At 32.0% G+C, this 13,871-nt stretch overlaps 2 protein-coding genes across 2 annotated transcripts; both read right to left on the bottom strand.

The window, feature by feature from the left end:
- Positions 1-2,913: 2,913 nt before the first annotated feature.
- Positions 2,914-6,871, bottom strand: TRIADDRAFT_60902 (uncharacterized protein; the record flags this gene model as incomplete). Its single annotated transcript, XM_002116811.1, has 15 exons — positions 2,914-2,951; positions 3,659-3,689; positions 3,784-3,963; positions 4,039-4,064; positions 4,205-4,294; positions 4,425-4,500; positions 4,575-4,652; positions 4,737-4,818; positions 5,012-5,100; positions 5,181-5,226; positions 5,323-5,409; positions 5,618-5,703; positions 5,776-5,895; positions 6,540-6,599; positions 6,779-6,871. 15 exons carry the CDS (start codon positions 6,869-6,871, stop codon positions 2,914-2,916), a joined length of 1,182 nt encoding a protein of 393 aa, XP_002116847.1.
- Positions 6,872-10,248: 3,377 nt separating this feature from the next.
- On the bottom strand, positions 10,249-13,472 carry TRIADDRAFT_31473 (uncharacterized protein; the record flags this gene model as incomplete). The annotated part of the gene is made up of 14 exons (XM_002116810.1): positions 10,249-10,364; positions 10,455-10,485; positions 10,584-10,763; positions 10,967-11,070; positions 11,189-11,255; positions 11,319-11,404; positions 11,493-11,578; positions 11,820-11,908; positions 11,992-12,037; positions 12,129-12,215; positions 12,358-12,443; positions 12,549-12,625; positions 12,735-12,771; positions 13,392-13,472. 14 exons carry the CDS (start codon positions 13,470-13,472, stop codon positions 10,249-10,251), a joined length of 1,173 nt encoding a protein of 390 aa, XP_002116846.1.
- Positions 13,473-13,871: the final 399 nt, after the last annotated feature.

The raw sequence follows: 13,871 nt of genomic DNA, 5'->3' as shown, positions 1-13,871 counted from the left end.
GCTGAGTCTGTAGGTTTTTCTACGCTACAAGATCGATGTTGTTATAGTACACTTAGTAAAATCCCTTTCAAGATTGCTTACAAGCAAGATCATATCTTTGTACAAGGAAAGAAACAAGTAGATACTTACAATTTCTGCACCAAAAAATACAAATCAAAACGGAAGGAAAATGAAGACTGCTACCAGTCCAACTTGAAATGTATTCAGAAGGATCGATCGGAAAGTCTATTCCTTAAGCTAACAACAACACCATAGTATGAAGAATTAATTAATCATACTGAATAAGTATACGTTCATCAACAATTACATCAGCTAACACAAATTGCATTGGAAATGAAGAATAAGATAATTTGCATGACAAATGGCTGCATCAAGTATCGTACTTGTAGTGGCTATGATGAGCAGGATAAGGCAAACTCCTAATGCTTGACTGGAAAAAAATGGCTAATTGCTTGCCTATATCGTAGAGTCTAGTGCAATTGATGCTCAACGAGCACCTTGAACTTTGCTCTTTACTGTGTTGTACTTTGCTCGAATGCCATACAGATTATTTGGCTCAATGGAGTACATGATACACTAGTTTACGAGGTGTTGAATATTCATGTCTAGAAGAGCGAATTGAACTAACGACCTTGGTGAAAATTTCCTGCAATTAAACTCTGGATGAGCAAGGGAGACAGGAAATAGAACAAGTAGTTGAGAATTATTGTAAAACCAATTGCCTCAACTTACTCTCTCTTTATTGATTTGTAGCAAGACGTTAAGCCAGTTGATTACTAAGCAGTGTTCAACTTAAGCCTTCTCTCGTTTTATGCATGCAAAGGATAGCAAAAACGGTAGTATTTCTGCCAGCGAAATGGCAAGACGTTCAATTAGTTGATTACTAAGCAGTCTTAAGCTTAAGCCTACTCTCGTTTTATGCTTGGAAATAATGGAAAAGACGGTAGTATTTCTGACAGCGAAATGGCAAGACGCTAAGCTAGTTGATTACTGTGCAATATTAAGCGTAAGTTACTTCCGTTTTATGCACAGAAATGATGGAAAAAACGGTAGTATTTCTGACAGCGACGAGTGCAGACGTTAAGCTAGTTGAGTACTGTGCAATATTAAGTGTAAGCCTATACTCTTTTGATGGATTAAAATAATGGAAAAGTCTGTAGTATCTATCTCTGCCAGTAAAGTGGCACGCCATTAAGCTAGCTGATTACTGAACAGTGTTAAGCTTAAGCTTACTCTCTTTTTAGTGATTGAAAGGACGTTAACATCTCTGTCAGCGATGTGGCAAGACGTTAAGCTAGTTGATTACTGTGCAACATAAGCATACTCTCTCTTTATGGATTGAAATAACGGAAAAGACTATAGTACCTATCTCTGCCAGGGAAGTGGCAAAACGTTAAGCTAACTGATTACTGAGTAGTAATAAGTTTTAAGCCTACTCTCTTTTTATGCATGGAAAAGACTTTAGTATCTCTGTCAGCGAAGTGGCAAAACGTTAAGCTAGTTGATTACAGAGCAATATTAAATATTAACTATTAAATATAAGTCAGCACTCTCTTTATGGATTGAAATGATGGAAAAGACTGTAGGATCTCTATCAGCGAAGTAATAAGACGTTAAGTTAGTACGTTAAAGCTAGTTTATGACTGAGCAGTACTAAGTTTAAGTCTACTCTCGTTTCATGGATTGAAATAGTGGAAAAAATTGTAGTATCTCTATCAGCGAAGTGGTAAGACGTTAAGCTAGTTGATTACTGTGCAACATAAGCATACTCTCTCTTTATGGATTGAAATAACGGAAAAGACTATAGTATCTATCTCTGCCAGGGAAGTGGCAAAACGTTAAGCTAACTGATTACTGAGTAGTATTAAGTTTTAAGCCTACTCTCTTTTTATGCATGGAAAAGACTTTAGTATCTCTGTCAGCCAAGTGGCAATACGTTAAGCTAGTTAATTACTGTGCGATATAAGCATACTCTCTCTTTATGGATTGAAATAATGGATAAAACTGTAGCATCTCTATCAGCGAAGTAACAGGACGTTAAACGAGTAAGTTAAAGCGAATTCGAGCGTTAACCTATTCTGGTTTTTATGGATTAAAAGAATGGAATAGGCTACGGTATCTCTGTCAGCAAAGTGATCAGACGTTAAGCTAGTACGTTAAACTGTTTAAAGTTATTGCTACAGCACCATTGAGTGTTCAATCTATATTATTTGGTTTAGTACTGTACTTTGTTTCAAAAAATCTATGATAACAGAATATAAAAATAAATTTAGATATTGATAGGTCAAGACTGTAGTAGGAAGCATCAAAATAAATACTAGTGGTTAAGCACAGTATCCAGAAACTCTATTTATCCCGGCAGACCTAGCAATCACACGCTGCGTAATTTTATTTAGTGTAATTTAGTCAGTTGGCCAATATAAATTAAACAAACCTTAGAATAACAAATTTTGGGTAGTAAATAGATGAATGCAATGTAGTAGTACTAATGCCAATTGCTTTCAAATGAAATATTTAGCCAACCCTATAGCTATGTAGAGCTTAGTAATAGCATTAGAGTATTAATGCTGCATATTTATTCGCCATTAAGTTAGTAATTTCTACTTTATCTAGCAATGGCAAACCTTATAATGTATGTGCACATTTAACATTATCTTAGGATTTTAATGGCTAATACCTTTCAGTGGTTCAGAGCAATTTTCTAAAACTCACGCGAATAATGCAAATTTTATTAGGAGCAAATTAAAGTGCATTGAAGTCCTGTTATGATTACTAATCATACTTTGAAATAACGAAAAAGTAGTAGGATCATAATAGAAATGAACTCTGATCTTCAGCATAACTTCACTTTATCCTTGATGAATAACGTAATAGTTTTAGTATCAGCAGTTAATTTAAATATTAAACATGAATTCAACAAACATTTTCTGATCGTGTTACACATTTAAAAACTGTATGTATGAAGAAAAGAGATTACTTATACACGAAATTATCAAATTTCTAAAATTGGTCGACTAAAGCTCGACTGCAGAAATATTTAAGGCTTTAAATCATAAATCTTACAGAGTATTCAATAATGTATCCATGTGCTTTTAAATCTATGGGTTTTGTATTAGTACTGCTCGGCGGATGATCATATACTGCAATTTGTTAATTTTTAATCTTAATTTCTAAAATTGGTCGACTAAAGCTCGACTGCAGAAATATTTAAGGCTTAAAATTATAAATCTTACAGGGTATTCAATAATGTATACGTGTGCTCTTAAATCTATGGGTTTTGTACTAGTACTGCTCAGCTGATGATCATATACTGCAATTTGTTAATTTTTGAAATAAGGAGATAATTCTTTCTTGTATTGATCCCTATCGAAATTAGAGCAAATTGCGTTATTATTATCGGTTAAGCAACTGCATTTCTGCTGAGGAGTGAATTTCAAAAATAACAGTTTCACATACAAGAGGGTATTGCAATAAATGTATCATACCAATCTTTTTCATTTATAAAATAATATTTTTTTTTGCATTTGAATCCATTAAAATCTGTGGCTAAACCGGATGAATATGCCCCCAGATCTTGCAATAAAATAGCTTCGTTATACGATTTTCTGTTTACGATAGAATTATCTTATACATTTTAAGAAATAATAAATGCACTCACTTTCATAATAGACCCATTCGCCAACTTCCATCTGTCCATCGAAATGGAAAAAAAGTATATATTAATTGCGGGCTTAGGAAATTTAAAGTTTCTAATATTGCATTTCTTCAAAAATGAAGATATACCTCAGGTAGATTATAATCGCTTAAAATTTGATCTACTGGAGTGCATGTTGGGCCCCACATACTACTGCGATAGCATTTTTCGTTGCTTTTTATCAATTTTTTCGGAATATACAGCAAATTTATAATCAATTTACTAATGAATGCGCCTATTACACCTTCATTAATATGATACGTTATTTCCTATAAAAATAACAGCATTCAATGATTAAAGTAGAATCAATTGAAAAGGTTACAAAATTTAAACACAATCATCACCATATTTTCCTTATCACTTGGATAGCCTAGCAATAAAAAATTTAAATTTGAAATACTATCAGTTTTCATGTATTAACTAATAAATTATATAAATTGATGCAAAAGGGGCAACAATTTGACTCTCATCTTATTGCTAATATGCAGTACTAAATTTTAGCTCTCGTACCTTCAATTTGGGTGTCGTCATCCTCAAATCTTATGCGCTTACTGATAATATTTGCCACCAGAATTGATGAAGAACAAGAGAAGTATTGGCCTTGTGTTCAATTTTAATGTAAATATATATTAATATATTCATAGTATTTTTGTCTTGCAGTGAACGAACTGGATATTTAATAGAAATTAAATTGACTTTAAACGTTCATAAGATAGCCACAGAGAATTACCTGGTTCAGAAATTATTCGGACTCCACTATCTGAAGGAAAATGGATGTCTAATGCTTTATTTATAATACGAGATATCTAAAAGTATAGCAGTTTGGCTGTCATAGTTAGCAAAAGGTTGTTATATACCTTGGGAGATAACGATGACTTACATTTGTGAACAATTCGTTTATTTGCCCCGGATATCCACCACCGATATCTAACAGATTAAATTTCATACCGAGCCCTTTCTATTGCATAAATGTAAATAAGCCTCCATACTCAACCAAAATTATAACAATTGAGCAACATTATAGGATAATTTTTAAACAAACCGCGATATCAAAAACCCTTCTGCTTTTTTCTATTGCCTTGGCATAAGCATCAGGGCTACCGCATTCAGAACCAACGTGGAAACTATTATGAAGCGTTAAAGCCGTAAAAATGTATTAACTCGAATTAAATTTTAGGTTAATATTGGATTACGAAATAGATAATGATAGTTATGCGCTTACTGTATCTTCCGAATTATGAAAACTAACGCAAATGTTTGTGTTAATCTACTACATAGAACTTTATCGCCGATTCATGTATTAGAATAATCACTTACCTTGTTCCTATCACATTTAAACCTAATTCTTTAGCAACTTTCAATAGATGCGGCACTCTACTGAAAGAAGCTCCAGCTTTTACTCCAAGCTAGGAAACACATGAAGTAGTAACAACAAGTTAAATAAGGCGAAAGGAGAGTCGATATAACAATATATTGAAAGCTCTACCTTAAGCTCAGAATGGGAATCATCCACAAGTAAGCGTAATACTAGTCTACATATGTTTATTAAATATCCTCAAAGTTATTTTTATAAGAGTTAAAAACATTAACATCACATTTACTTATCCAATCATATTTAAAATATATACCTGGCACTAGGATATAAACGTTTAATTCTATGCAGTTCGACTTCACTGTCAAATGTCATCTGCGTTAAATTCTCTTTAGCAGCTACCCTAATAATTTCAATTTAAACAAATCAATAGACTTATCTTTGTTACAAATTTAAAAATTTAACTGTACTAAATGTCGTACTACTCTAAATTTCAAGTCTAGAATAGAATAATGAAAAGAATTCTGACCAAACACCATCACATCGATAACAACGTACATTTAGCTAGCATATTTCTGTACCAAAATGAAAGCAATTAATCTTTTACTTACTTTAAATGAGAAATTCCTTTGCAAGTATTAGAGTATATAACATCCTCATCTTTGAGACCTACTGCTACAGCGGTTTCAATTTCTCCCTATTTTCAATATTTTCAATGATTTAAACTGAAACTATATTTTGAATATAGAAGATTATAAGTACAACTTACAGCACTTGCAACATCCAAACCAGTACCTAAACCACATAATGTAGCTGCTATCTGAAAATCTGGATTTGATTTCATTGCTGTAAGGAAAATGTGAGTAATAAAGAAAACTTTGAAAAATAGCTGCAGCAAATTTTAAAGTTGCAATATATTTGATAGTGGAAATGTACCGTAAAATGGCTTAACACGTGGTATCATGGAAATCCACTTTTTTTCAATGGAGACAGTAAGAAAATGAAGTATGATCAGAAAATTTATTTCATCATAATGAGAAAAATACAATAATTGGCGTGACTCATTGAAGAAATAGTGTGCAGATACCACTATTTAGCTACGAGAAATGATATAAAGGAAACGCTTAATGCTAAGACCAAATAAGGCCAATTTAATAGATAATATCTTAGTTTGGGCAATTTCTTAAGTTGATACAAATTGGCTAAACAATATGAGCTTATTGCAAATTCTCTTTCAAGTTTAAATGCAGGAGTTACAAAAAGATTTTGATGATCGGTAGAGTCTAATATATTTTTTATGCTCTGTATTTCATTAGAATCTAAAAATATTCGCTAGTAAAATACTTTTGCACTTAATGTGGTATAGCATGATACGGTTTGGAACCAATATATTAATAAGTACTTTAAACAGAATGATACTTATTATTAAGTGTTAAATTAGGCAGTTATAACATTTAAAAGATATAAAGTAGGATATTGCAATGTAAATCTCAAATATAGATATTAAGAGCGCATTTGAGTATCATTACTTACAGTTTTATACTTGTTTATGACATCGCTGATATCCACTAAATAGAATGGATCGTCCTCATTCTTTAATTAAAATGCAATACATTAATAAGAAAAAACTTCAAAATGGAGCCATTATCTTAAAACCATAAAAGTGCAAAGTAGGCTTGAAATTAATCAAAAAACCTGCATATATTTGAGAATTTAATGCTCAAATACTGACCCAGTTCAAATCTATATGTAAAGTTTTGTGATAAGCTGACCTCTATATTAGCTGCATTCGTTTTTTCTGTTATTATTTCTTGCAGAGATTTCGATCGAATAACATCTATTGATACCTGATGAGGGCACGCCATATTGCTGAGTTTACTAGATCCTTCAATGCGATTTACGCGAACATGCATTAGGTACGGATTTTTCAATTACAGTAATTATTGTTATAACTCTTTTAATATCACTAAATAAAATATTGAAAAGTATTACGTATTGGAGAGAAAAGAAGAAAAGCGAATACTTACAAATTCTATACCAATTGGGTGAATAAATCCAATGCAAAGAAGTTTGATAAAACACAATTCTATAGCTTTAATTAAATTAAGCGTGAATCATCATCGTTACTCTTATCATAAAGTTTAAAATTACTTGGCTTAGTAGTAATTACTCTTTCAGTAGGGCACTTTTCGTGACACAACCTTTATTAAATATGCATTTGCATGAATTATTAATAAATTTAGCGTCAAATTCAATGCATTTTTCTTTTATCGATATCAAAATTCATATTGGATCAACATACTTTGACGTTCTAATAAGTTCAAATTTCATTTTATATCCTTTTCATCTAGTCCACAGCAGAAAAAGGATTAAATGGTGTCATCACATATTTTTCTCGCTCTAATAATATTTGTCTCTATGAAATAGTATAATCGCCTGTTGTCTTTAAATAATAAATTTAAAAAACAGCTGTCGTTGATTCGGAGCAATTTGACGATAAAATTACGAGTCTTATTATGGTTTCCTTTAGAATACTTAGTATCATCCGATAGAAATACTGAATCACTGGGATTATAATCGGAAGTTGTTGAATTTACTGAGAGCGAAATTTGTGACGAAGCACAGAAAACTGCAGGCTGAAGTGAAGGAATTAAATCCTACTTGGATACAATGTTAACTGTAAAGAAGAGTGATGCTGTGGCATGAGTAATAATATTGTGTTGCCAAACAGTAGTTCATAGAAATCTTCCAGTAATAACCTGCTTTAAGGCAATCAAGAAAATTCGAAAGAAAGTAAGATGGCTTTTACAGTATTATTCTACGCTGTTTACATGCAAACTAGTATACCAGAAGCAATTGCAGTTACTTAAAGATCGAATTTAAAGTAGTTCTGTTACAGATAAATTGTTTAATATTGTATTTGATTTTAATAATTATTTCGCAATGCAATGTATTGCCTTATTGCTAAAAAATACTGGTAATCTATGTAGGAAACTCGGTTATAGTAAGGCCATAATAGCAATAAATAAGATGGTAGACCAGCGGAGTTAGAATCACCCTATTAAGTGTTATAATCATCGCATATGGTTAGTAAATGATGTTAGATATATTAGTCGTAATATTAAGCGAGACTACAGGGTGCTTCGGTAAGTGGTATCAGCAAATCTCAGTAAATTAGGTATGATTGGCTTCGAGTAAGTTATGACAATCATACTTAGTTAGGGGTCTTTCACTTGCAGGAGCCATATTAAGTATTAAGTAGCGTAAGGAATATTATAGCATAGGTTAAGTAGGGTTGTAATGACCTAGTAATAATCTCTTACTATTACTATCGGTTCTCGACCTCTAACTCTTAATCTGAGTTATTTAAGTTGATCAAATCCATATGATATGCAATAAACCGTTACAACCGAGAGAGTAGTTTTAAAATTACGTTTATTATTCCTTCTGTCCGTGAGAGTGAATTCAATTTTCACCTCTCATATAATCTGTCGAAAACGACTAAGATAAACCGGATAAACGGACATAGATTATTTTTACAAGCAATCATTTCCATACATTTTTTTGCACCGTAATCGCATTTAGTGTATTATAATTTCTATTTATCAATGCCATAAATATTCCGCTAGTCAATACAAAGACTGTAGTAAACACCCTGTATAGCTATTACTTTGATTTCAAAGCTATGGGAATCTATATTGGAAATTCAGATTTCCAACATACTGCATACCCTACTAAAATTGGGTTAATGAATTTTGATCTTTCTCACCAATTGAAACCAACTGAAGATTTACCACATTAGCCCTATTTATAAATGAAAATGTAATGCTGTTACACCACGGTCCATGCAAGTAATAACTTTCGCCAAATATTACGTGATAAGCAAATCATATATTGAATAGTCCAAATTTTTAAGTTATTTACTACAACACATTACTGAAACAAAGTTGTCAACGTGCACGCATATATAATTGAGACTTAATGTTTCAATTCCCTCTGGTCTGCTATTACACTGCACACTATGGTACTAAATATAAAGCACTAACATAAACAAATTTCCAATATCATAATTTTTATTGTTAGTTCATAGTCTACTAAGATAATATCACTATTTCTGATAACTTTGAAACGGAGCAAGGATTTAATATACGAATGAAGAATAAAAGTTGTCTTGAGATTTACAAAATCTATTAAAAGATTCAACATTTGCAGTAGTTGAAAGTGTCAGTAATTGATATTATAAGTCGATTTCGAATTTAGATTCCTTTCACGAACTGCGTTTAATTATCAAAAACAGGCAAATAAAGTTACTAAGCTTAACCCTAACCCTAACATTATCTGGTACTAGTATAACCGATGAAAAAAAATTGTATGGCCAAATATCAAATGAGGCACAATCTATATTCTAAATGGCGATTATGATTTTAATACTGTAATACGGCAAACTATATCTTATTCTGTATAAGTTTACTACGCCACAATAAAGTTAGGCCTACAAACTTAAAATAAAAATCTGCTTTTATTACAATATTTAAAAAGGTCTGTGTATGCTAGTTTATAATAAGAGTTGGATATCTTAGCCTTAAATATTACTTAGTAAGCAAATCATTGATCGATCATTCCAATTTTTATAACTCATGCATTACGCCGCAATACTGAAAAGTGGTCATCAAAGTACATTTATACATAATTGGGGCTGACTGCGACAATTCTCTATGCTGTATGATTACGCTGCATACTTCGGTGATAAATACACAAAAATAAAAGTAAATAGATTGTTTGAAATTTTTATTTTTAGTTCAGACAGGGTAAAAATTTAATTACGAGAGTAGCATCAAATGGGTTTGGGATTGGAAAATTCTTCCAATGTTCAAGATTGGTAGTAGATTCAGTATTGGAAACTAATGTTATACGTTGATTTTCGAATTTCAGTTTCTTTCACTGACTCCTTTTGATTATCAAGACCACGTAAACTAAAATTATTGAACTAAAGTAGGTGCTAATGTAACCTAAAAAAGTGATATTATGTTGCTAAATATCAAACAAGGCACAGTCTGTGCTCTAGATAGCGATTACGGTTTCTACTACAATTTAGGTTATGGTTATGCGATGCGTTAAACATTGAAAATGGGCGACAGTTCTTTTTTGAACTGATTCCTATCGCAATAGAAAATAAATTAAAAATTTATTAATTTGAATTTTCTCTATATGATTGCATGTAAAGAGGATGAAATCAAATTTTCTACAGCTTTTGCAAAAATATGTCGTACCAGTAATCTTCACTTATGAAATAGCTACTCTTAGCCTTCTTGAACCCATTAAAATTAGTAGCGGTACTCGATGTGTATGCTCCTAAATCTTTTATTAAATAAAGCAATTTCATTTCAGCACCGGTATTGCTTTTACCGTATATTATTAAGGATAAAGAACTAGTTTAGCTGTTTTTACCGTCATAGTAGACCCATTCACCAGTTTCCATCTGCCCAGCGAAACAGAGTAAAGTATTTTTAATGTAGTAACGTGTTATGTAAACTTGCAATATCAATTATATCAGTATTTCCTTCAATTAAATTTTACCTCTGGAAGATTAAAATCACTTAAAAGGCAATCTGTTGCAGTACATGAAGGCCCCCAAAGGCTGCTACGGTAGCATTTTTCGTTGTTATTCGACAATTTTTTCGGGATATACTGCTGATGTGTAGCAATTACGCTAAGAAAAGAGCCTCCCATACCTTCACTAATGTGATACATAACTTCCTGAAACGTAAAGATATGAAAGATTTAAAATTAAGCTAACGGTAAACACAACATAAGACCCTTACAGTGTCTTTTGCATCATCTGGATTGCCTGAAATTAAAAGAATTAAGTTCAACATGAGTTATCAGCTATGTGCCGTTATTTATAGCAATATTGTTCAGTCCATTAACTGTTAGATGTATAATATCATAAATTGGTTTACTAAAGCTTTAACACCTTCGATTTGAACATCGCCATCTTCGTATCTTAGACGTTTACCAATAATATTGGCACATAGAATCGAAGAAGACATCGCAAAGTACTTGCCTAAATTTCATAATTAAATTCATAATTTCAATTATGAATCTTTTATACTAGAACTGACTTAAGCAACATTCAATGGGATCAACTTTAGTGCATCCAATCTGAAAGATTAAAAGGTTACCTGGCTCAGAAATTATTTTGACTCCACAGCCTGATGGAAAATGGATATCTATTGCTTCATTTATAGACTGACACATCTGGAAGTAAGAAACGAGACTTATAAGGCAAGTGCAAGATCATTAGGTGTTAACAGTAGCACCTACATTTTTAAATAATGTATCTGCATGTCCTGGATATCCACCGCCGATATCTAACATACTGAGTTCCATGCCTAAGCCTTTCTGTTATGATTAAGCATCGAGAATTAAAACGAAAATTATAGTATTTAAATTATATAAAAGTTAATATTACTACAAATTTGAAACTAACCGCAATATCAAAAGCCTTTCTACACCTTTCTATTGCCTTAGAATATGCACTAGGATCACCGCAATCGGAACCAACATGAAAACTTGTATTAAAGCCACCAGCAATGTTACAATTTGAATTGCGTTAGCATAGACGTTGAATAGAAAGTTGAGTAAAATCAAATCTCATCTCATATTAAAATTTGTATAACCAATTTTACATCTCGACTTCTCTCTCCATTTCAATTTATGATAGTATATCTATTACTATTTACTATTTGATACAGCGCTATAGCCAATTTATTGGCTATAATAAAGTCTCTTCACTTGCCATTTTAGCATTACCTTGTTCCCACTAAATTTAAGCCTAACTTTTTGGCCACTTTAAATAAGTGAGATACTCTGCTAAAAGGAGCTCCAGCTTTTATTCCGTGCTAGTATTAATATGAGCCGTAATAATGATATTTAGACTAAAGTCAAAAGAAGCATATATGGCCATTTTATCGCAAAGCTGTACCTTCCACTGGGCGCCAGAGTCATCCACAAGTAGCCGCAATAACAGTCTATATAAATTCAACTGCGTAAATATTACTAGTCCTTAAAGTCATGTACGGAACAATAAATTTATTTTCCAGGAAAATAAGTAACATTTACCGGGCATTGGGAAGTATACGCTTAATTCTATGCAGTTCTTCTTCACTGTCAAATGTCATCTGCGTTATACCTTCATTCGCAGCTACCCTAAATTTAAGCGAACATATAATGTTAGTTCCATTTAGACTGTCTAATGCATAATATATCAGAAGTAAATGCCAATAACCCTGATAGGTAATCGATTTATGGTTACTTACAGTAAAGCGAAGCATTTTAATCTTAAACTTACTTCAAATGAGAAATCCCCTTGCAAGTATTAGAATAGATGACGTCCTCGCCTTTGAGACCCAAGGCTACCGCAGTCTCTATTTCTCCCTATTTTTAATATCACATTTGACAAGATTTAAATGTAATCTTAACTTTAAAGGCGTTAACATATATCAGAGCTTATATATATATATATAAACAAGCGTAACATACTGCACTTGCTACGTCCAAACCAGCACCTAAACGGCAAAGAGTTGCCACCATTTGGAAATTCGGATTGCATTTCATCGCTACAAAAGTAAGTATAAAATCGCTAAGACAAACTTTCAGTAGATATTATTGCTACTTAAATTACAAACCCTCAGCTGTAATTTAAAACGCTAGATCAAGGAAATGTACCGTAAAATGGCCTGATACGAGGTAGCAAAGACATCCACTAAAACCAGTAATAGTGACCGTAATAGGAACAGAATGGTAGCCAGTAAATTGATACCATCATATCAAGTAAAAATATAACAGAAACCGTTGCTCATTAAGTGAATAGTTTACTAATATGTTTGAATATAAGAAAAGATCTAAAAAGAACGATTTAATAAATAATTAATACAACAAAATGTGTTTAATACATTACGCATACTAACATTGATAGAATAGTTTCTAGAGCGACAACTTTCAATACTTGACTGACAATAACATGCTGTACATTTATGGTTCAACTCTAAAAATAATATTGGAATAATGTTTGATCTATCATCATTTTTTTAAGCTATTTTGTGGTGCCTATTACACCTTTAATTCTTTACAATGATAAGTAACTACATAGTCCTTTAAGGCACTGTGTTGTAGTTTTCGGAACTACTAGAAAGTACCATTGAAATACTATTTGCTAAGAGCATTTTATTCCTCTACTCGAACTGCCGACATTATTACTAATTATACTAAAGCTTGAACTAGACCATTTCAAGATGGAACTATATAGATAGATATAAAGAAATAAACCGCAATGTTTCTTACACAAGAACGATGAGCTTGCAGCTGCTTATGACGATTACTCACCGTTTTGTACTTGCATATAAGATCGCTGATATCCACTAAGTAGAAAGGATCATCTTCGTTCTTAAATTTTACGTACGGCATTAATGAAAACATAAATTTCAAATGGACACAAGATTAATTCAATGTTATAGAAGTAACAGTTTTGATTTTTAAAAGCTATGATGTAATTATTATTGGTGAATTTTATTGAATGTTTTTCATTTAACTGATCGATCAACTTCATTTAAAGTCTTTTTCAAAGTAGAATTTCAGACTGTAACTTACTTGCAAACTGGCAGCATTTGTCTTTTCTTTAATAAATTCCACTAATGACTGTGATTTAAGGACATCTAATGGTACACTTTGGTAAGACGCCATTTTGGTAAACTAGCTAAATTCTATAACGATTAATAAACAGAGTTATTAGGAAAAACTGTTTAATTATTGATACAAGTTTTCACCTTGCAGTTAAGCAAAATCCGATTAATAGCGAATATCATT

The sequence above is a fragment of the Trichoplax adhaerens genome, genomic scaffold (genome assembly GCF_000150275.1).
Source record: "Trichoplax adhaerens TRIADscaffold_18 genomic scaffold, whole genome shotgun sequence".
Classification (NCBI taxonomy): domain Eukaryota; kingdom Metazoa; phylum Placozoa; class Uniplacotomia; order Trichoplacea; family Trichoplacidae; genus Trichoplax; species Trichoplax adhaerens.
The sequence above is the reverse complement of the archived record's forward strand: the minus strand, read 5'-3'. Positions and strand labels throughout refer to the sequence as shown.